The sequence below is a fragment of the Chlorocebus sabaeus genome, chromosome 26 (genome assembly GCF_047675955.1).
Source record: "Chlorocebus sabaeus isolate Y175 chromosome 26, mChlSab1.0.hap1, whole genome shotgun sequence".
Classification (NCBI taxonomy): domain Eukaryota; kingdom Metazoa; phylum Chordata; class Mammalia; order Primates; family Cercopithecidae; genus Chlorocebus; species Chlorocebus sabaeus.
Genome location: NC_132929.1, coordinates 2,125,456 through 2,150,198, shown reverse-complemented (window position 1 = coordinate 2,150,198; position 24,743 = coordinate 2,125,456). Strand labels below are relative to the sequence as shown.

The 24,743-nt window shown below is 40.9% G+C and overlaps 1 protein-coding gene across 2 annotated transcripts in view; it reads right to left on the bottom strand.

The window, feature by feature from the left end:
- GABRB3 (gamma-aminobutyric acid type A receptor subunit beta3) overlaps positions 1-24,743 on the bottom strand; it is a 224,558-nt gene that overhangs the window by 38,640 nt on the left and 161,175 nt on the right. For both annotated transcript variants that reach the window (XM_008017342.3, XM_073011981.1), the window contains one exon: positions 84-166. In XM_008017342.3, coding sequence (XP_008015533.1) covers positions 84-166 — 83 coding nt within the window. The remainder of the gene's footprint in view (positions 1-83; positions 167-24,743) is intronic.

The following is a 24,743-nucleotide window of genomic DNA, read 5'->3' as shown; positions in this document are numbered from 1 at the left end:
GCCTTGAAAAAAGATGCTAAATAATGACAACAGGATCTAAAATACAAATAGAAGGAGAAAGAAACACAGATACGGATACACACAGCTTTCAATTTCCAGAGTGCAGTTCTGCTCGTCCAGAGGGTATCTCCTGAGGTCCATCATGCATGCTGCTGTCGTGGTGATTCTGAAATACACAGGGTGAGGGAAGATATTAAAGAAGGGCTGAGAAACGTATCAGGGAGACTGCTCCTATATAAACAGCGAGTAAGTACCCCGTGGGACCCCTGCCCAAAGTACACCTGGCTAAACATCGTTCACTATACACAGGGAGAAACTTGAGTAAATAAGAAATTCTTTTCAGCATAATATACAAGAGATTTATCAAGGGAAAAAACACAAAACTTTATATTTTTTAATCATTTATTTTTTGATTAACATAAAAATTGTATCCATTTGTAATATACAGTATGATGTTTAGAAATATGTATACACTGTGAAATAGTCAAATTGAGGTAATTAACAAAGGTGTTGTATCACCTATTTAGCTCTTTTTATGTGTGATGACAACGCAAAATCTACCCTCTTGCAATTTTTGAGTATGCAGCACTTTGTTATTAGCTATAGTCACCATATTGTACCAAAAACCTTACCATGTCTTACTGACTTTGGATCATCAATGGCAGAGAAAGGGGGTTTCCAAGGAAGTTCTTACCTTCAATTTTTGCTTCTCTTCTTGTCTATAGGCTCTCTTGCCTCTCTAGTACAGAGAGATCCTATGTGTGGGACACCACCAATTAGGTTTTAAGACTGAGTCTTTGACTTTCCACGGGAAGTGTTAAAGTAGCTACAGACGCACTTTGGAACTCTAAACCTCACCTCTGCTTCTTTCAATTTTATTATCGTTGTTTGTTGGGCTGGATTCTAATATTACAGATTTTTTTTTAACTGTGTGATCATCTCTCTTTTCAAAGAGAATATTTGGCTTCTATTTTATCAATCATGAACCAAAATTGGGTGGGTTAAGTTCCCTTGGGGCCAGCTAAAGCCATGGAAATAATCTCTTCCCCAAAACAGTTAAGGCTCCACCACGCAATGGTTAAACCAGCCCTACACTGAGAAACAGTACTTCTAGAAATGTCCAGTACTTTTCCTACTCTGTCTGCAGCCTCCTCTTAGGGAGACCAACTTACTCAAAGCTGCTTCTTTGAAAACGCAACTATTAGGGTCAATATATTTTACATTATATATCTCTAGAACCCCACCCTTTCCCCACCACTGTCAAAGGTGACTGGACTGGAGTGGGTTCCTGAGTCAGAGACAGCAAGCCATTAGTGGGTGAGAGATACATGACACGGGCTGAGTTGGAAGGCAGAGTGGAGCTAAAGAGACTCTCTTCCATAGGAATGAATTGAACAGCAAAGATAAGAGTGCAAGTGCATCTGCAAGGCCATGGTTTACAGGCTTGTGATGTTGTTTTCAGACTGGAGAGCAAAGGATGAGAAAGCATCACAGAGGAGAGAAGGTGCTGCAAGGAGAGTTGAGGATGCAGTCACAGCTGTGCCCTGGGCCACAGCGGGGGGCCTTGCTGAATGTGTGCTCCACCTCTCCAGGGAGCAGCTTCTCAAAGCCTGTGCAGGCTCTGCGTAGCCAGCAGTCCTGGCTATGCCCATTCAACGATGGGGAGTAAGAATGAAAATGTGAGAATGCTTTCTCCTGAGATTCCTAGAGTCACCTTCAAACCTCAGCTGTCCTTCAGGTTTCATCTTTCTTGAAGCTCAGTGTTGAGCTTTATCTGAATGGTCTTCATTATTAACATTCACAACAAACCTACTAATGCTGCAGGTAATGAGCAAGCCCGACTCTTACCAACAGATCCTAACCCAAACATCTGTAAAACACCAGACATGTGCCAACTCTGATGGACTTGTCTCATGTACCCTACACGCAGGTGATAAGGAAATAATGGAGTAAGGTATGTCCTTCTATTAGCATCTGGTTAAGCAAGCAGATAGAGCAACGTTCTGCTTTGCAATGATTGAGAGCAGCAGTGAGGGAAAATGTCAACGTATTTAGCAAACAGGTCAATGCTTAATTTTTTATGCACACAGCACGCACGCACCATGCAGACAATCAGCAAAATCCATACCAATGGTGAAAGTGTGTTCCTTCCAAATGTCGTAACACTTCCCCTTATCCTAGGAGTCAAGGAGTGCACTACGTTCTATGATCCCAAACCCACACACAGCTCTTTGGCATATTTTTCTACAGCATTTAACATTCTAGCCAACTGAAGTTCCAGACTCACACTTTTCAACTGTGGCATGTGTTACGGCAGATTGACAACCCAATGTCCATACGAGATGCCCATAAAGCAAAATTAGAACAGAGTTCTGCTAAAATTATGAATCTTTATGAAGAAGAAAAAAACCTTCACTGACAATGTTCAATTTTCCCTTTTTTTTTTTTTTTTTTTTAATACGGAGTCTTGCTCTGTTGCCCAGGCTGGAGTGCAGTCGTGTGATCTTGGCTCACGGCAAGCTCCACCTCCCGGGTTCTTGCCATTCTCCTGCCTCAGCCTCCTGAGTAGCTGGGACTACAGGCCCCCCACACCATGCCCGGCTAATTTTTTTGTATTTTTAGTAGAGACGGGTTTTCACTGTGTTAGCCAGGATGGTCTCAATCTCCTGACCTCATGATCTGCCCCACCTCGACCTTCCAAAGTGCTGGGATTACAGGCATGAGCCACCACGCCTGGCTTAATTGTCTTATATATTTTGGTACCTATTCACTTGAACTGAGTCAGTGATTGAAATTTCTGTTTCTTATTGTTTTCTTATTCACTCTTCAAACCACCCCCCCCACACACACACACACAGACACACGCATACACACACATAAACATGCCCAAATTGTTTGGGGACACCATGGGGATACATTATTGGAGGGACAAGGGGAACCTAAGGCTAGAAGAACTGGTGACAGCATAGCCTTGTCCCACCAAGTATACCAAGTACAGCAGCTATCCAGGTCTTCTCATTCTGTTATAATTCTGGCTATAAAATGGAGGCCCATTTCAGTGAGCTGAGATGGGGCCACTGCACTCCAGTCTGGGTGACAAAGTGAGTGAGACTCCATCTCAAAAAAAAAAAAAAAAAAAAAAAGAGAAAAACAGAAAGAAAAACAGAGAGAAGGAAATTCTGAAATTTGTGACAACATTGATGGAATTGGAAAACATTATGCTAAGTGAAATAAGTCAGGCCCAGAAAGACAAATACCACATCTTCTCACTTATATGTGGAATTAAAACAATTAACTTATAGAAATAGAGAGTAGAATGGTGGTGGCAGAAGCTGCAGGAGGGGAAATAGGGAGGTGATGAGCAAAGGGTAGACAATTTCAAACGGAGAATATGTTTTCTCTTTTTGTGCACTCTACTGCACAGCATGGTGAGTATAGTTAGTAGTAGAGTGTTGTACATTTCAAATTGCTAAGTAAATTTCAAATGTTCTTGCCACGAAAAAATGTTAATTATTTGAGGTGATGGATATGTTAACTAGCTTGATTTAATTATTTCACATTGGATTCACAAATCGTAACATCATTTTGTACCCCATACATTTTTCCCCACGCAACTCCCTCTTCACAGAACCCATAAATCTATACGATTATCATTGTCAAGTTACAATAGGAAAAAAAATGGAGCCACTTTTTTCTTTTTATGTGAGGAATAAGACAGACACATCTACTCACTACTCTTCCTCATTTCGAAGAAATACTCAGAAAACACTCTCAGTGGAGAGTGAGGCACAGGAGCTTGCTCTTGCTCATGCTACAAAAGGTAACCATCAAGATAGAAGAAGTAGCTGAATAGCTGGGACAAAAAGACAAAAGGAGAGAGAGTGGAGGTGGGGGGCAGAGTGATGAAGCCAACCGTGGCGGAGAAGCACGCCCCAACCCCTCCCTGAGCCCCAAAATCCTCACCCAAGTTGACTCAACTCATCAGAGGCTGGGGCAGTGGGCCTTTTGAGTGACTCGATCCTGGGACATGGCAGAATCATCGAACGTGCGCTCCACCTCTCCGGGGAGCAGCTTCTCAAAGCCTGTGCCAGAGTTGTGTTCGGGCTGACAAGGGTTACAGAGGGGTTGAGGAATTTCACAGATGGCAGAACTGAGTTCAAGCCGAGTGCACGGAGATCAACCAAAGGCAGAGAGGCCACAGTGACATCCGGGCTCCACCTGTGTAATCCCCAACACTCACACACGTGGTTTTATATTTTCTCTAACAAACGTATATATTTTTCGTCCTGACAGAATAATGTAACCAACATCTAGCGCCACCTTGTCCAACCCTCTGCGATCTGAGAATTCCACTGTTATTCCTAAGGAATGGTGATGAAGCTCAGCAGTCGGAATCCAGTAGGACTGGGTGAGGCTCTCCCGGTATTACTCTTCAGCACATTCCCTTTTTTTTCTTTTGGTTGTTTCTTTTTTGTTTTATGATTGAGAGACAGCAGTGCTTAGGGTCTCTGTGACTACAAGGCATGTCTCTGATAGAGAAGCAGAAAAAGATAACGGCCGAGTGACAGAAGACGTGCCTGTGTCCAATATATCCTTTCCTTACAGTCATACTTTGAGAATGCTGAAAGTAGAAAGAAAAAACAAACAAAAAAGTTGACGAAGAGACAGAGGAGTGAGGACTAGAGAACTGGACAACATTACAGGGATGGTGCTGAGTCATCATCTGAGTGCCCAGCACACCCACCAGTCACATCTGTACTTCATGGAACACCGGTTGAGCACTTGCTCAATGCCCAGTTCTGTGCCAAGCACTTTAATACACACGTTTACTCTCACAACAACCATATTACAGAGGTATTATTATCATTATATCCATTGTTCAGATGAGTGAACCAAGGTTCAGAAAGAGTAAGCAGCTTGACCATGTTCCCAATGCCACTGGAAGGCAGACGTGGCATTCAGATCCAGGCAGTTTGAACCCTATGCTCTGCTACATCTGTATTACCTCTTTCACCTTAAACATACAAAATATATTCAACTTTTAAAGGCCTACTCAGGAAATGAGAATCTTGTTTTGAATGAAGAGCAAGAAGGTTGATAAATTTATGTAGACAGATAAAAATATTGATACTTATACCCATAATATATACTTTTATACCCATAATATTCTCATTAAATATGTCAAATTGGAAATATAATGAGTAAATGCAGAAAATAAATATTCTACATGCTATTCCTGCAGTAACTACAGTGACATTTAATCCAACAGTTTCTCACCCTTTGTGGAATAGGGTCATTTATTAGATCATTCCTGCTTTTACAAACAATACATGTCTAAAGATATGTTTAAGAACTAAAAGTATTAAAATGTAAGAAATAAACTTGAAGTTGTAAGGAGAGCACTATCTCTAGTAAGTGTAAAATCATATTTTGAGATTGTGGTGACACACCGTCTTTGAATGTTGTCTTCAACTACCCTTGGAGACCGTTCCCTGCACACCTGAGTGAGGAAGCCTGAGTCAAGGAGGTCAAGATACACGGATGTCAGTGTGTTGAAGGGTTTTCATTTTGTCTCAGTTGTATTAAGCTTGTGAAATACTTTTTGGCATTAGCATTTCCATTTTTAAAATAGTCACACATTGATATAATAAGGGCAGACGCTAACTCTTCATGAACTGCATAAATACAAACTTCTCTGCATATCACCTGGTAGGACTGCTGTGGAATGTTGCTGTCTGATGGTCAAGGACATGCTCGCTTCTGCAAACATTTGTCTGAAATGTCCACCTGTTGACTTAGGTATACAAGTGCTCCTTGTCAGTGTTACTGGAAAAGGCTGGATATGGTCAAGGTCTGGGATTCATGCTTAGAGTGAGTCCAGCAATGCACACAGTCTCTTCCTCCATTTGTATGAATAGCTTTGATTCACTGGAAACACTGGAGAGAACAGATTAAAATGTCCATTGCAAGCACTGATTCTGATGTCCCTGGCTGGTCACTGGATGTCAAGGTCCTGGACCAGCTTTCTCAGAGAAGCTTCTGGAACTAAACAATCTTGGTCTCTATCTCTCCTCAGCTTCCTCCTTTTTAATGTTTTCATTACATTTCATTACACCTACAAATCAGAATGTCCATTATTTGCTAACTTGCTGGCCTTTCGCTCACCCCCAGGTGAGCCCACAAGAGCAGGACTTTATTGTTCCTGTCCCGGGTTCTCTCCCCAGTACCCAGAACGGCAGCACCCCCCACCACACGTGCAGAGTAAGTGTCCTGTAAATACTCTCAGAACAAACGACTTTCCAGATAAGAGGACCAGGCATGAGCTGAAGTGTGGGACTCGAGCAAAATGTGGAAAGAGAGTTGGTTTAGTCCTTCTTGGCTTTCATGTCCCAAATGTAAGAGTAAGTGGGGACACATTCCCGCTAACAGGCACTCCCAGCGTGAGTCCTGGCTGTGCATAGTTATAGACTCTGAGAGCCTCCATGCGCTCACTGGTCAAGAGGCTTGGATAAGAATCCCCTATTTTTATGGTCAAGTGGTCTCGGAGAATCTTTATGTTGCAGAATTCAATTCTTACCGGCAGAATTCAATCCTGCAGAATTGAATCTATCGTCAGTGTGTGAGAGCTTTATGGCTTCAGGTGCAGTGAAGAACACAATGAAATGTTGCCTTCAGGGGAGTCCTAGATCTCTGATCACAACCTTGTTAAGCTGACAGGACCTGGAAGCAAGTTAGTAACTCCTTTGGTGTGACTTCTGGCTTGCACTCAAGATGCCCAAACATTCCAGAAATTTGGGCAACAGTTGTATCTCTGGCCATGGGTTAGCACCACAGCTAAGGCATTGCTTCACAGGTAACCATTTGGTCCTTTGCAGTCACCCTGCAGCAACTCACTCTCATCTTCATTCCTCATTCCTCTGATGCAGGATGCACTGGCTGGTGGAGGCAGCTATCATGTTACCAAGAAAAGGAACTCAGATGCTAGGATGTAGGACCTAAATCGAATAATTCAGACCAAGAATTTTCCCTGAGCAAATGCTTATTATTCAATGTGAAGAAGTCACAGGACATAGGTCAATGTTTTGGTTACCCTGATTTTCGTTTTGCTTTACAAAATATATAAGAGGCCGGGCGTGGTGGCTCAAGCCTGTAATCCCAGCACTTTGGGAGGCCGAGATGGGCAGCCTCATCACGAGGTCAGGAGATCGAGACCATCCTGGCTAACACGATGAAATCCCGTCTCTACTAAAAAATACAAAAAATTAGCCGGGCAAGGTGGTGGGCGCCTGTAGTCCCAGCTACTCAGGAGGCTGAGGCAGGAGAATGGTGTAAACCCGGGAGGCGGAGCTTGCAGTGAGCCGAGATCCGGCCACTGCACTCCAGCCTGGGCGACAGAGCGAGATTCCGTCTCCAAAAAAAAAAAAAAACAAAATATATAAGAAAACACATTCATAGAACTGTCCAAAGGCTTTTGCTATGGGAACTCTTTGAGGATGTTGCTGGGAAAATTCTTGTGGTAAGTTGAGTGTGTTAGTAGCCCATTCCTTTCCTCTTTCCAGAATCCACGCTCCTAGCCATGTCATTACAACTCTTCTCACCAAAGAGGAGCTGGCTGTTTGCCTACCTCTTGAATGTGCGCCGACTTTGTGACCTGCTTTATCTAATATAATGGCTGGAAGTGACCATGTGCCAGTCCATGCTTAGGCCCCAAGATGCGTTCTTTTTCTGGGCTTTTCTGCTTCTACCTCTGCTGTGAGAAAGCCATACCCAGAAGAGTCTGCTGGTTTCAGGAGAATGAACACAAAGAGCGGGACTGAGGTGACCATTCATCTTTTCAGAGACTGCCCTGGGTAAGCTAATGGGTCCCCGACACCCAGCCTGTGACAGCACCAGCTAGAACCAGCAGAGATGCTCATTAACAACCCAGACACACAGGCAATGAGCACTTTGGGGTTACCGAATGCATCGAGGCTTTCTAGCTGATTGTTACACCACACTCTTGTGGCAACAGATAACTGATACAATAGTCAACACAAGTTCACTGCAAACATACAAAACCATAAATTCTCTTATCAATACGTAGGGATCACAACCTGATACTTCTGAGGAGTGTCATAAGACAGCAAAACCCTTAGCAAAGAGCATTTTTCTAAAATAGGGACATCTGTTTTGATGTTGAAGCGTAACTCCACCACCATTCAGGAATGCTCATTTCTGGGAATGACAAGTCCCATCAGGCAAAGGAGATAGGCCCAACGTACCTCCTCTTGGTTTTCAAAGAATTTGGCAACACGCTACACAAAGCCACAAACTGGCAATAGTGCTCCAGCCAGAACAAAAGGTGTATGCGAGATTCTAGAATACCCGAAAGAAAGGAACTGCCCAGAGGGTGCAATGAGAAGTTCTTAAGGACTACACCACAGGTTCAACCCTCTGAAGAGGAACAGAGAAAACAGTTCAAAAGAATCACTAAAGTACTTTGAGTCACTCCAACGACCTGGATCTAATTATGGCACTTGGGGGTTTCACAATCTAGAAATGCATTGTCCAAAACAGTACCCACCAGCTATGTGTGACTATTTATATCTACATTTAGAATTATTTTAAATTAATTTAAATGAAATAATATTAAAAATGTAGCTCCTCCGATGTTCTCGTCACATACAAAGTGCTCAATAGCCCCCTGTGACTGACTGGTGGCTACTGTACTATGTGGATTACGGGTACCCCCATTACCACAGAAAGCTCCCTCAGACAGCGCAAAAATAATAGCTTGCTATCTGTGTCTCTAGCCTCTGAGAACACGACTCCCTGGATGAATGTGGTTGGGGGGATATGTTCAAATGCATGGAACCGAGGCTTGAAGGAAAGCTGTCACAGCTGGAGGAAGCCATGCATGCCGGCATAGAAAATGTCACTCAAGACTCTACCCAAAGTACCACAAAGTGTGCGTGACCTCATGGTTTAGCTATAACTCAGCAGCCAGACAGAAAGACCTACCCTAATTAACTGACAATTAGGCATAACAACCGGACCACCTTCGCCTGATCTTCACATTTATATCTTCACATCCTAGAGGCTACAGCCTCCAACATGAGAGGGAAACTGAAGTCAAGATCACCATAACCATATTGGCACCAGCAAGTCACTTCGTTTCTATGAATCTGTCCCACCAAAGCATAAACATTCTGAATAACAGAAGAGATGTCCCATGAAAAGCAATGGAAGCATAGAAAATGAAAGTTGAAAAATTCACATGACATGTGTCTGGTTACTAAAAGGTATGAGTGGATACGGCCTCTTTTCAAGAAGAATGGGGAGACAAAAGAACATTCTGAAATGAAGGCATAGATGGAAGACGCCACAACACTGAGAGATGAATGCAAGAAATCCTAGCCACAAATGCCAAATTGAAATCTGTACTGAAGACAAGGCGACAGAATTAACATGGCTGAAAATCCTTTAACAGCACGGAAAGCTTCTTACATTTTAATGGGCACATACGTTACTGAAGGACCTTGTTAAAATTCAGATTCTGTCCCAGCACTTTGGGAGGCCGAGGCGGGTGGATCACAAGGTCAGGAGTTTGAGACCATCCTGGCTAACACAGTGAAACCCCATCTCTACTAAAAACACAAAAAATTAGTTGGGTGTCGTGGCACATGCCTGTAGTCCCAGCTGCTTGGGAGGCTGAGGCAGAATTGCTCGAACCTGGGAGGCGGAGGTTGCAGTGAGCCGAGATCGCGCCACTGCACTCCAGCCTGGGCAATAGAGCAAGACTCCATCAAAAAGAAGAAGAAGAAGAAAACATTCAGATTCTGGAATTGGGTGAGTCTTTCATTCTGAAATTCCCAGATAATGTTCCTAGGTGATGCTGATGCTGATGCTGGTCTCGGTGACCCTATTTTTAGCAGAAAGGAGAGGGCAAACTTGTAAAACCTACTCAAAGGCAGAGGTAGAAAAAAGCAGCTTTGAAAACAGAGATGACAGATATTGAGGGATAAAATGGACATGTAACTGAGATTTATTAGAGCAAGACCAAACAGCATCCAAATTAGCAAATTAAACTTAAACATGAAAAAATAAAAAAAATTTTAATTCAAATATAATATACACAATATCAATGTACCATTTTAGTGATTTGTTTGTTTTTGTTTTGTTTTGTTTTGTTTTTTGAGACGGAGTCTCACTCTGTCGCCCAGGCTGGAGTGAGTGGCGTGATCTCGGCTCACTGCAAGCTCCTCCTCCCGGGTTCACACCATTCTCCTGCCTCAGCCTCCCGAGTAGCTGGGACTACAGGCGCCGCCACCACGCCCGGCTAGTTTTTTGTATTTTTAGTAAAGACGGGGTTTCACCATGTTAGCCAGGATGGTCTCGATCTCCTGACCTCGTGATCCACCCACCTCAGTCTCCCAAAGTCCTGGGATTACAGGCGTGAGCCACCGCACCCGGCCTTTTTTAGCGATTTTTAAGTGTATAATTCAGCACATTCACGTTGGTGTGCAACCATCACTACTCTCCATTTCCAGAACTTTTCCATCATCTCAAACAGAAACTCTGTACCTTCTAAACAGTAACACTGATGACCCTACCCCAGCCCCAGTAACCTCTAGTTCACACACTGTCTCTCTGAACTGACCTATTCGATAGGTCACCACGTATAAGTGAAATCATGTAAGTGAAATCGTTGTCTTTTTCTGCCTGGTTTAGTTCACTTACTATATTGTTTTCATTAGATTTCTGCCCATTTATTTTGCTCCTTTGACTAAGCCATGTTTTCCTCTTTCTTTGTATGCTTTGTGATTTTTTTCCCCTGAAAACTGGGCATTTCATTATTATAATGCGGTCACTCTGAAAATCAGATTCTTTCCTTTGCCCAGGGTTTGCTGCTTTTAACTTTATCAGTCCATTTGTTTTGAGTCATTTCTAAACTTTTTTTGAAAAGATTATTTCTTGTCAAGGTTAATCAGTGAAGTCTCTGTTGCTTTAGCTCATGTTTAGAGAATGTTTTACATTTATTTATCTATGTATGTATGTATTTATTTATTAGAGATGGGATCCCACTCTCTTGCATAGGCTGAGTGTAGTGGACTGACCATAGCTCCCTGTAGCTTCAAACACCTGGGCTCAAGCGACCTTCCTGTGTCAGCCTCCCAAGTAGCTGGGACTTCAGTCATGCACCAACATGCCTGGCTAGATTTTTTCTTTCTTTATTGTTATTTAATTTGGTAGAGACAGGGTGTTGTTGCATTGCCCAGGCTGGTCTAAAACTCGTGATCACGACTGATACTCCCACCTTGGCCTCCTAAAGCACTAAGATTACAGGCATGAGCCACCACGCCTGGAAAATGTTTTAACAAGCATTTCCTTAAGTGCCAAGAGCTGAAGCAAACAAACAAAAAACGCACAAAAAAGAGAACAGCATTCTTTCTCAGTCTTTGCAGACCGGCTATGTGCTGGGGTACACTTTCCTTTAAGCCTAGGGATTAACCAAAAGCAAAAATTGGAGGTTCCTTAGGACTTTTCTGTGCATACTTCTTGTCTAGGCATGTGCATGGATTTTTAAGTACCTCTATATATGTGGCTGCTTTTGAATGACCTCATTTCTCTAAGAGTCTCATCCCAGCTTCTCTTTTGAGCCTTAGATGGTCTATTTTATGCTTCCATCCAAAATCTCCCATCCCAGGCATCTTTAGGTTCGTCTTTACCCTGAAGCCTTAATGAGCACTGCCTGCCCCTTCTCTTACTTGCATTCTGAGTTAGGCAAAACTGAGATGAACATCTTGCTTCAGTCCTTCAGGCATTCTCCAGAGAGTTTACAACATATGTACACAATAATTTGCAAATAAGATCTGCTCTGCTCCCTCTGGTAGGAGAGGGAGAACTGGGTATGAGGCCGCTGCCTGCTCAAAACCGAAACAATCCCTGCCCTAGGATGTGGGTGGGGGAAATGGCAAGTGAAAAATGCCACAAAACTTTCCTGTTGTTTTTAATATAGCCTTTTGCTAATTTGGCATTTGACTGATTACTGTGAACCTTAAACTGATTTCCAGAGCTTCTACAAGGTTGGTTCAGATAGCTTCTAGTTTTTGTTTTGTTTTGTTTGGATGATTTTGTGAGGGGACAAGAGCTTGGAGCTTTTCAGTCTGCCACTTTGCTGATGTTGCCATCCAAGTGGAGCCTCAAGCCACCCCATTTGGGGTGGTAATCTGCCATTCTGGCTTCTGATTAACCCCTGTTCCAGGAATGCCTCTAAGATTTCTACTTTTTCTGCTGTTACCATAAATCTTGACTTTAGGTCAAAAGAGCCTTGACCATCAATCCTGCCGTTAAGCAGATTCACACAGCATTCTTGCCTCTCCCTGAGAGGTCAACGTCAATGGTCCTACGCATTCCCTCACTAAGGTGTAGAAGCCCTGGATCCTGAGGGTAATTGTGTGAGGATCCGCCATCTGGTCTCACTGCTGCCTGAGACAAAGACACTGCGCCTGTTCCTAAGTTCTCATTACATGTGTCTTTCTAAGAAACTGGATGTGTCAGCCTCTTTCTCTAGCCTCTCAGCTTCCTCAGCCTTTGGGGGTAGGTGTGTACAGACCTGCCCACTGCAGAACAACCCAACACAGGGGCTGATGGGGGTAGGTGTGTACAGACCTGCCCACTGCAGAACAACCCAACACAGGGGCTGATGGGGGTAGGTGTGTACAGACCTGCCCACTGCAGAACAACCCAACACAGGGGCTGATGGGGGTAGGTGTGTACAGACCTGCCCACTGCAGAACAACCCAACACAGGGGCTGATGGGGGTAGGTGTGTACAGACCTGCCCACTGCAGAACAACCCAACACAGGGGCTGATGGGGGTAGGTGTGTACAGACCTGCCCACTGCAGAACAACCCAACACAGGGGCTGATGGGGGTAGGTGTGTACAGACCTGCCCACTGCAGAACAACCCAACACAGGGGCTGATCACAGCAGGAGAGGGAGGCTGTTTCCAAAGCAAGACAAGGGTCTTTGCAGGCAGAAGGAGGGTGTTTACAAAGATAGATAGGAAGTTAGTGAATAGAGTTACAATATAAAGTCAAAGCCTAGTTCTTTAAAAATATAAATAAAATAGATATTTCTTGATACGAACAAACACAGCTATAAATGAAAAAGGGAATATAACAGTTATGTTCTAAAAAGTTTAAAACATAAGAAAAAGCAATGTACATGTGCATGCTAATGATCAGAAAGGCCAAACAAAAATGACATCTTCCTGAAAAACATGAATTCTCAAGGTTAATGCAAGCAGAGAACCTCGAGACCCACAAGTACTGCAGAAACTGAAGCCCCGTGTGCCAGCGTGGACACTGAAGCCTCGTGTGCCAGCGTGGAAAATGTTATTCAAGATCCTTTACAAAGTAGCACGCATTTATAAAACATTCCCCCCAAAAATATTTCATATAAATTACATATTTATTGGTAAACCTTTAAATGCTTAAAAGAACATCAACCCTTTCAGATACAGAAATTTCCCATACAACATGGCACATGTAAACATATGTAACAAACCTGCACGTTGTGCACATGTACCCTAGAACTTAAAGTATAATTTTAAAAAAAGATATCCAAAGAAAGAAAAATTCTATCCTGAAAGAAAATAGAATGTTTGTTTAGGGATAAGGAGTAAGAGATAAATTGCAGATGGGCAACGGGGAATGTTTTGGGTAATAAAAACATTCTGTTTTGATTGTGGCAGTGATTACATGGGTATATGTATTAGACGAATCTTATCAACCTAGACAAATGGGTATATGTCATTTCATGTAAAGTATACCTCAATAAAGTTGATTTTGAATGAATTAAATGATGACAGATTGTAGATTCTCTTAAAGGCTTTGAAAAAATAAAATCAATAAGCCTATCATTCTACAGAAAAAAAAAAAAAAGAAATTTCCCATACAATATAATCCACTGCAGAACATAAAATAAGAGAGAAATCTACTTGATTCACGTGAGAACAAAACACACCAAAAAAAAAAGACATATATAATCTGTTACTACATTTCAGAGACCGTATATGGTATATATCACAGACAAATGTGCGAGACAACCTTCATCAGTCCATTTTCTGTTGTTTGTAACAGACTACATGAAATTGGGTAATTTATAGGAAATGAAATTTCTTTCTTACAGTGATGGAGATTGGCAAGTCCAAGGTAGAGAAGGTGCATCTGAAGAAAGTGAGAACCTTGTTGCTGGAGGGAATGCTCTGAAGAGTCTCGAGGTAGTGTAGTGTGTAATACGGCCAGGGGGTCAGTGTAGTGTGTAATACAGCCGGTGGGGGGGTGTCAGTGTAGTGTGTAATACGGCCGGGGGGGGCAGTGTAGTGTGTCATACGGCCGGGGGGGGGGCAGTGTAGTGTGTCATATGGCCGGGGGGGGAGTATAGTGTGTCATACGGCCGGGGGGGCAGTGTAGTGTGTAATATGGCCAGGGGGGGAGGGGGGGCAGTGTAGTGTGTTATACGGCCGGGGGGGGGGCAGTGTAGTGTGTCATATGGCCGGGGGGGCAGTGTAGTGTGTAATATGGCAAGGCGGCTGAGCAGGCTCACGTGCTAGTTCAGATCTCCCTTCCTCTTCTTATAAAGCCACCAGTTCCTCTCCCATGAATACCCATTACCCATTAATCTATAAATGGATTAATCCATTCATGAGGACAGAGCCATCACGACCCAATCACCTCTGAAAGGCCCCACCTCTCCATGCTACCACACTGGGGATTCAGTGAGTTCTGAAGTTCAAGGAGTTTTGGAGGGGACATTCAAACCATTGCAGGGCTAGACCACCTCTACACTAGATAGTTTATCTAGGAAACTTCAATAAATTGGCTCGTGTTTCTTGGAAACTTCAGCCAAGCCATGATGGTAGATGAGAAAGAGAGAACTTGAAAATAGATTTCTTGGGAGAGTTTACACACATCTTGATGAAAGGCTGGCACCTTCCAAGTGGCATACAAGGAGTAATGGTGCCTACTTTACACCTGAGAAAAGTGGTGTTAAGGTGACAAGATAGAGGAGACTGAACAGGAATTGGCCTTTCAGATTATGAAAACGCAGGCATATTTCCTGTCGCACACACACGGGCTACATGGATGAAACGGAGGTCCTGGATTTATCATGGATCCTCTACAACAGGGCTGCCTAGATGAGTACAGCAATGGAAGATGACCGTGAAGGATACAGTCCTAGAGCTAACAAAAGTCCCAGGAAATTCCATGGAACAGAAAACCAGTCTACTGTCTCCACCACCAATACCCAATTTCAGTCAAGGATTTTGCTGGAAAGCTCTGAGAAGAGTTAATTTTCAATATCTTCCAGGTCAGAGTATGAAGCCACCAGAAAACAGTATCAGTTAATGTAAAACTTCTTATCCATTTTTTCCTCCACCCCCAAAATTAAATCTTTAAAATTAGGGAAGTCATATGTAATTTATCATACTGGGTAGAGACAGGGAAAACAGAAAGTAGAAGGCAGAGAGGTTGAGAAGCCCCAAGTCCCTGCTCTTTGCCACTGCAGGCTTCCAGTCTGAAGTACAAATGGGCTGTGTAAAGGGAAGATGTTAATGCTAAATCTGAATTTAGTATTAAATACTGAACTGAGAATACCTGTGTAACATAAAGATAGAAAACAACTTTTACTAAAACATTGGCAGAAAACCATGATATCTGCCCAAATTTCACAAAGGTAGAGAAATTTTATACTTCCCTGAACAAAGTTTAATAGTAGGGTATAACCGCATTATGACTAGATCACAAGTTTTTTTTTTTTTTTTTTTTAGCAATAAACTCGTTGAATAAGAATTTTTCAGCAAAAAAAAAAAAAAAAAAAAAAAAAAGGTAAGTTAACCAAGAGCCAGACGAAATTAAAAAATTTTTAAGAGGATTACCCATCATCATAAAACAGGATTTATCCCAGAAATTGAATGGATTGGGTCGGGGAAGGGATGTCACCAAGCTGGTGGAATAGGAAGTTAGACTCCACCTTCACCCCTCAACCCCACAAAGAAAGATCGAATAGCCACTGTCTACAAACCAGAACATCCTTTTGAAAATTTCAATATTGAAACAAGCCTGAGACATCCATTTGGTCTGCAGAACTGATTGAAATCCAAATTAGAAGAGTAAAAAGAATGGTCTTACTTTGACTGCACTCCCCTTCCCCAAGTCAGCAGGATGCCGGATGAAAAGGATTTCTATGGGCACACATATTCTACATGGGGAAAAGAAAATCGGAGGTAGTCATCCAATTTTCCAAGCATTTGGAAAGGCTTCCCAGGAAGCCCACCGCAGTTTCACCTCACTTAGAACATTAGGGGGGAACAACACGGCTAGATTGCCCAGGGTTAGATAGAAACAAAGAAAAGAGGCAGAAGTCGTAGTCACCAGCAAACAAACCTGGGTGGTACTTCTGTTTCTCCCAGCTGTGGCACCAAAACTGAAGGTACAAACCAACCTCATAAACCACCCACAAAGCTGATTCAGTTGCCTTCAGAAACAGAGTGGGGTTTAACCTAGCTCGAGATTCTAGATGGCTAGTGAACATGCTCAGCCTCAGGGCCTACCCAGTGACCCTGCCCAGGCAGGGAGACTCTCACCTCTGCACATTTTGGAGAAGTGTGGAAGCTAGACCAGCTTGACCCAGGAAGTCAAGATGATTCCACTCACCAAAGAGCCTGCACAATGACCTTGCCCAGGAAGGGAGACTCCCGCTTCTATGCACTTTAGAAAAGTGAAGGGGCTAGACTAGCTTAGACCAGAAAGTCAAGCAGTGTTCCATATAGCCAGAAGTCCACTCAATGACCCCACCCAGTAAGGAAACTTCTATCTTTGCACATTCCAGAGATGGAAAGGGGCTAAACCTGCTTGAGTTGGGAGGTCAAACAGCTACTGAACTCAACAAAAAGGTGATTCCACATCAGAATGGGCTCCACTCATCCTGAACAGTGACCCCACCTAACCTCAGGGCCTGGCCTGCAGCCCTGCTCAACTACAGATCCCAAATAGCAAAAGTGCCCAGCCAGGGAATACAGTCCATAAGCAGCCTGACCAGGAACCATCATAGTACCCAGCCAGCAGCTCTGCCTGAGAGCAGAGTCCAGCCAGTAGCCTCACCAGAGAGTAGAGCACCGTCAGCAGCTTCATTCAACATCAAAGCAAAGGCAGTGACCCACCAACCACAGAATTGAAAAGCTCTGCCTGTGCAAGGTTGTCATGAGCTGGCCCAGCAGTGACCCATGCACCACAGAACTGAAAAGCTCTGCCTGTGCAAGGTTGTCATGAGCTGGCCTTTCAGAATCACAGGCTAGAAGGCACAGAAGATGAGGTAGTGAAGGTCTATCACTGTCAAACAGAAAAACGAACAAAACAACAACAAAAACAAAAACACCTGTAAAGGCCAGAAGAAGAGCTGTCTCCTCAAATGTGCAGACAACAATGGAAAGACACAAGGATTAAAAAGAATCAGGAAATCATGACACCTCTAAAAGAACTAATAAAGCTCCAATAATGAACCCCCAAGAAACGGAGATTATAAAATGACTAGTAAAGTATTAAGAATAATATTCAGAAAGAAGTTCAGTGAGGTAAAACGATATATAGAGATAAAATTTACTACAGTATGAAAAACAATACTCAGAGCAAAATATTGACAAAAAAGTAGAATGAATAGAAAAGAACCAGATATAAATCGGTGACATAAAGACTACAATGATTGAACTAAAAAATTTAATAGAAAATTTCAACACCTGACTCTATCAAGCAGAAGAAAGGATCAGTGAGCTGGAAGATAAAATATTTGAAATTATCCAGTCAGATAAACAAGAACAACAAAAGATTTAAAAAGAATGAAGAAAGCTTCTGGGTATCGTAGAACACCATCAAGAGACTAAACAGTCACATAATAGGTTTTGCAGAAGTAGAAGAGAAAAAAAAAAGCCAGAAAGCATATTTTAAAAAATAGTGGCTGAAAACTTTCTTAATCTAGTAATAGATATCGACACCCAGTTAAAGGAAACACAGAAGTCATCAATCAAATTCAACTCCAAATAAAAGTGCACTAAGACATATAATAATCAAACTACCAATGATCAAAAACAAAGAAAAAGAAGAAAAGCATCCAGAGATAAGAAACATATCACATATAAGAGGTGCCAACACAACTATCACCAGACTTATCCACAGAAACCTTGCATTCCACAAAAGAGTGATGTGATATATTCCAAATGATAAAAGAAGAAAACTGTCAACCAAGAATATTTATCCAGTTAAGCTGTCATTTAGAAATGACAAAGAAATAAAAACTTTCCCAGACAAACCAATGTAAAAGACATCACTATTCCCTAGATCTGCCTTACAGAAATTGCTACAGCGAATTCTTTAAACTGAAACAAAAAGCCAAAAATTAGTAATATGCAACATATGAAGGAATAAAACTCAATCATATAAGTAAAACAGTATCAAATTCAGAATACTCTAGGTTAGTAATGATGATGTGTAAGATAATGTTATCTCTAGTATGAGGGTTAAATAAGAAAACTATTAACAACAACTATAGCTACCATAAATTGTTAGGGGAAACACATCACAAAATGTGGTAACTTCTGACATTAAAATATAAAATGTGTGTGGGGGGGGTAAAAGTGTACAGCTGTTGTATGTAATCAAAATTAGCTATTATCAGCTTGAAATGAGATGCTATAAGATGTTCTACATAAGGCTCATGGTAAGCACAAAGCAAAAAGCTTTAGAAGAAACTCAAAATAAAAATAGAAAGGATTCTGCCAGGCGCAGTGACTCACACCTGTAATCTCAGCACTTTGGGAGGCCGAGGTGGGCGGATCACCTGAAGTCAAGAGTTTGAAACCAGCCTGACCAACACGGCGAAAACCCATCCCCACTAAAAATACAAAAATTAGCTGGGTGCCTGTAATCCTAGCTACTCGGGAGTCTGAGGTAGGAGAATTGCTTGAACCCGGGAGGCGGAGGTTGCAGTGAGCTGAGATCGCACCATTATACTCCAGCCTGGGTAACAAAGCGAGACTCCACCTCAAAGAAAAAAAAAATAGAAAGGATTCAAGGCATACTACTACAGAAAGCGGCCACAAAGGAGGACAACAAAAGAGGAAGAAAGAAACAAAGTATCTACAAAATAACCAGAAAATAACTAACATGATGATGGTAGTAACATCTTACCTATCAACCACTCAAAGACTGCTGAATGTTCAAACTGCATTCAAATAAGGCAAATGCCCAGCTGTAACCAATCTCGCTGTTTCTGTACCTCACTTCTGATTCCCGTACCTCATTTTACCTTTTTGGTCTATAAATTTGTTCCGACCATGGGGCACCCCTGGACTCTCTGTGAATCTACTGTGATTCTAGGGGCTGCCCGATTCGCGAATTGTTCATTGCTCAATTAAACTCTCTTACATTTAATTCGGCTTAAGTTTTTCTTTTATCTGTGTATATATACAGACTCCACCAAAGAACTGATATAACTAATTTAAAAGTAAAATCAATGTAGCAAAAGGATTGTTAAAGGCCAGAAATTCTACAGTAACCTGAGCAACATAACAAGACCCATCTCTACAAAAAGTCTTTTTAAGTTAGCCAGGTGTGGTGGCACACACCTTTAGTGACAGCTACTATGGAGCCTGAGGTGGGCAGATCCCGTGTGCCCAGGAGTTTGAGGTCGCAGTGAACTATAATTGCACCACTGCGTTACAGCCTGGGTAACAAAGGGAGACCCTGTCTAAAAAAACACTCGCCAAACAAAAAACTAAACCAAAACAAACAAACAAAAAAACCAGGTAAGTCACGGGAAACAAAAACAACTTACAAAAGCATTAATAGTAGTGTTTCTATAAATTAACACTAAACTATCTGAAAAAAATAATCAAGGGAACAATCCCATTTACAATAGTTTCAAATAAAGTAAAATAAAATACTTAGGAATAAATTTAACCAAGGAAATGAAAGACCTATATACTGCAAACTATAACATTCATGAAAAAAAAATTTAAACAGATACAAATGAAATATATCTGTATTAGAAGAATTACTATTATTAAAATGTCCACATTACTCAAAATGATCTATAGATTCATTGTAATCCCTATCAAAATTCTGACGTAGTTTTCCATAGAAATAGAAACAAAAATTATAAAATTCATATGGAACCAAAAAAAAAAAAAACCCCAAAACCAAGTAATCATAGCAAAAGGAGCAAAGTTGGAGATATCACACTACCTTATTTCAAACTATACTACAAAGCTATAGCAATTAAAACAGTATGGGCCTGACCAAAAAGAAAAAAAAAGAGACAAATCAGCCAATGAAATAGACTAGAGAGCCCAGAATAAACCGATTCATGTACTTTCAATTGATTTCTGACAACAGTGCCAAGAATATGCAATGGGAAAAGGATAATCTCTTCCATAAATGATGTCAAGAAAACTAAATATCCACATTCAGAAGAATGAAATTGGACCCTTAACTCACACCATATAAAGAAATCAGCTCAAAATTGATTGAAACTTAAATGTAACTAGGAACTGTTAAACTACTAAAAGAAAACATGGGGGAAAACCACATGACATTAGGCTGTGTAATGATTTTTAAAATTTGATTTGATGCAACAAATGCAAAAATAGACAAATGAGACTACATCAAGCTAAAAAGTTTCTGCACCAAAAACAATAAACACTATACAGAGACAACCAACAGACTGGAAGACATATGTGCAAGCAATCCACCCATTAAGGGGTTAATATCCAAAATATTTAAGGAAGTCAAACAACTCAACAGCAAGAAAACAAAAAAAGTCAATTTAAAAAATGGAGAAAGGACCTAAAGAAACATTTCTCAAAAGGAGAAATGCAAACAGCCAACAAGACATATGAAAAGAAGTTCAACATCACTAATCATTAGGGAAACACAAATGGAAACTACAATGAGATAACATCTAACACCTGTCAGAATGATTAGTATCAAAAAGATGAAAGATAAGTGTTGGCAAGGATGTGGAAAAAAGGGAACCTTTGTACACTGTTGGTGGGAATGCAAATTAGTGCAGTCATTATGAAAAACATTATGGAAAACTCAAAAAACTTAAAATAGAATTACCATATGCTACAGCAATCCCACTTCTGGGTATTTACCCAAAAGATTTGAAATAAATTTACTGAAGGGATGTCAGCACCCCCAAGTTCACTGAAGCAGTATTAACAGTAGCCAAATTAGGGAATCAACCTAAGTGTCCATCAACAGAAAAACTGATTTTTTAAATGATACACACACACACACACACACACACACACACACACACACAGTGGAATACTATTCATTCTTAATAAAGAAAAAAATTTTGTCAGTTGGGACAACATTGATGGAATTGGAGAACATTATACTAAGTGAATTATGCCAGTCACAGAAAGAAATACCACATATTCTCAGTTATTTGTGGATTCTACAGTCGAACTCACATTAGCAGAGAACAGCGGTTATAGCAAACGGAGGATGGGGGGAATGGGGCAATGACTATCAACTGGTAATTTGTAAGCATGTCTTCGAAGGTAGATTCAGTCTGTGAACAAACTATATCTAGTTTATTTTTGGTTCAATACAATAATTCTTTTAAGAAACCATGAAACAAATCTACTCAATATAAAATGTATTTTAAAACTTCCGTAAATCAGTCAAAACTCATTCCTTTTATCATATAAAGCTAACTACTTGAGTCACTAGTACTGCTATTTCTGAGCCATTTTCCCTATTCATATCTACATTGTGTGGTTAGGCAGCTGCTATATGGTGTCACATAATAAAATAAAGGACTTCCCATATTATTTTTAAAAAATCTGTTAGGCAGGAAGAATATGTTCTTTTTAAGTTCCATTGAAGAGCATGGTGAATACAGTTAATAATAGAGTTTTATACATTTCAAAGTTGCTGAGAGAATACATTTGAAATGTGCTTACCATAAAAAAAAAGTTTAGTTCAAATACTAGCTAGCTAGCTAAATATGTTAGCTCACTTGATTTAATTATTCTGAAACTGACCCAGTTGTCCCATAGAACTGTTGTTTAGTTTCTTTTGAATAACCATAGAAATTAACCCTTCCTGTCTTCAAACTTGAGAAACTTACATTTGTCTTACCTGAGTTATTTTCTCTGGAAACCAACCATCAGGCCCCGCAGACAGTATCAAGGAACTGAAACCTACTGGCTCGCCACATCTGGACAATGAGATGCCAGACCCCTCACCCATCATGATTGCCTGATCTGCTTCCTGTTGACCAACTCCTCTTCCTTATCCCTCCCTAATTCCTGTTTTTCCATATATAGATTTTTTTTTCCCCGATAATACATTAGGTTGGTGCAAAAGTAATCGTGTTTTTTTCCATTAAAGGTAATAGCAAAAACTGTATATAAACCCCTAATTTTTGTTGGTTGAAGAGATGGGTTTGAGACTGACCTCCTGTGTCCTCAGCTGAAGCATCTGGAGAAAGCCTTCTTCCTTGGCAACACTCATCTCGGTGATTGGCTTTCTGCGTGGCTTGTAGCCAGACCTAGACCAAACCCCTGGTATTTCAGTAACAGATTTTGGTTCTGTGATCATAAATGTGTTGGTTGTTGCAGCAGTTGGATTGTGTTTTTGGTGACTGATTGTGTGTGTATCGACATAGTCATGGGAAATCAGAATTTGATAAGCTGATACTCTTTTATAATACTGTTTGACCCCAGTATTCTTTTGAATCTGGAGAAGTTTGGGCTCCCTATGGACCTCATTTTGCTGTTCAGTGGGAAAGTGGGATGGAGTTATGTGATGATCTTCTGTAGCGCTGTTTGGCCCCAGTGATCTCTGGAGCCTGGGGAAGTTTGGCCTTTAAAAATAAAACTGGAGGCCGGGCGCGGTGGCTGACGCCTGTAGTCCCAGCACTTTGGGAGGCCGAGGTGGACGGATCACAAGGTCAGGAGATCGAGACCATCCTGGATAACACGGTGAAACCCCATCTGTACTAAAAATACAAAAAATTAGCTGGGCGTGGTGGTGGGCACCTATAGTCCCAGTTACTTGAGAGGCTGAGGCAGGAGAATGGCGTGAACCCAGGAGGCGGAGCTTGCAGTGAGCCGAGATCATGCCACTGCACTCTAGCCTGGGCGACAGAGCGAGACTCTGTCTCAAAAATAAATATATAAATAAAAAAATAAATAAATAAAACTGGAAACTGCTTTACCTAAAACTGTGGTCCACAGCCTTCATTGGATTACCTATCAGAACAAATTTTAAGCATGTAAACCTGTTCGTAAACTGGTGGGTTTGTATTGCTATCTCATTGCTAGAGTTTCAAAGTAAAAGATGAAAATAGAAATGTCTTCAGAATTGTCGGCATACATTTTTGTCTGGGTTTTATATTTGTCTCTGCTAGATACTTTGAGGTGTCAGGATTTCGCACAGAAGGTTATAAAATCATAACTCAGCCAAAACAAAATGATCTTTGTTTATGTGACATTGTTTGAGAAATGGCTAATTTAGGGTTGTTGATTTAATGAAAACAGCTGTATCTTCTGAGTTACTGGCCAAAATACCCATGTATTTAACCTTAAGGTTCTTACACAGGTGAACACCTGATGTTCACAGACTATTTAAAAAAATGGTGGACAAGGAAGTAACTGGAAATGATAAGTAGCTTTGTATAATCTCTGTTCTCAGAATGAATCTAGATAAACTCTTCAAAAATGAAAGGCTTGAGTAGATGTAAATAGAATAAATCCTGGTAGGTGAACTTTTTGTGTAATTTAAAATCTTAAAATTCTTTTGATGTTCATTGGATGTCTGGGTCATTTCTAGTCAAATGAAAATTGTGAGGAAACATTTCTATACATTACAGAATGGTTCTTATATGGAAAATGCTAGCATTTGATAGGCAGTTCAGGATTTCTTGCTTCATAGGTTTTCACAAAATTGAGTATTATTAACAATAAGAATTACAGTGAAAAGTTTTGTATATAAAATATGCCAAAGAAGATGTGTACTTATTGAATAAAAGAATAAGTTTTGCTAATTCAGATTTGGTCTAAAAGTTGATTCAAATTATGGTGTATGTTAAATTTTTGTCCTAAAGTAAAATGACTGGTTACTTAAAAAACGGAAAATTTATGAAAACAGAAAGTCCAAGCATGTCTGTGTAAGGCATACATACTTTTTTTTGGTTTCTCTCTATGTCTATCTTCATGCACATGCAGAGGAACTAGAAAGTTGAAAAAATTTAGATAATAATTGTTTTAAAACTAGATAGAAAATTGGAGAAGCTGGTTTAATTAACATTGGTCATAGTTAAAGCTCTTAGCGGTGATGAAAGTAAAATAAGAAGTATTGTAATGAACTACATTGGCAGTTTGACAATTCCTTTTTAATAGCGTTATTAAGCCTAAAGCCAGATTTAGCATGAATCCACATTTCACATAAATGTTCTCATTGCTTTATTTCATACTGTACTTACTTCTCTGCATAGATAGTATTAGCACTAACATGCTTACTGGTCACATGCCTGAAGTGAATTTCTAAATTGCACAAAATGCATAGTGGTGTTGGTGGACTTACAGATATTAATGTATATATCAGGAACAAAAAATAATGGACGTAAAAGAATTCATATGGAACCAAAAAAGAGCCCGCATCTCCAAGACAATCCTAAGTCAAAAG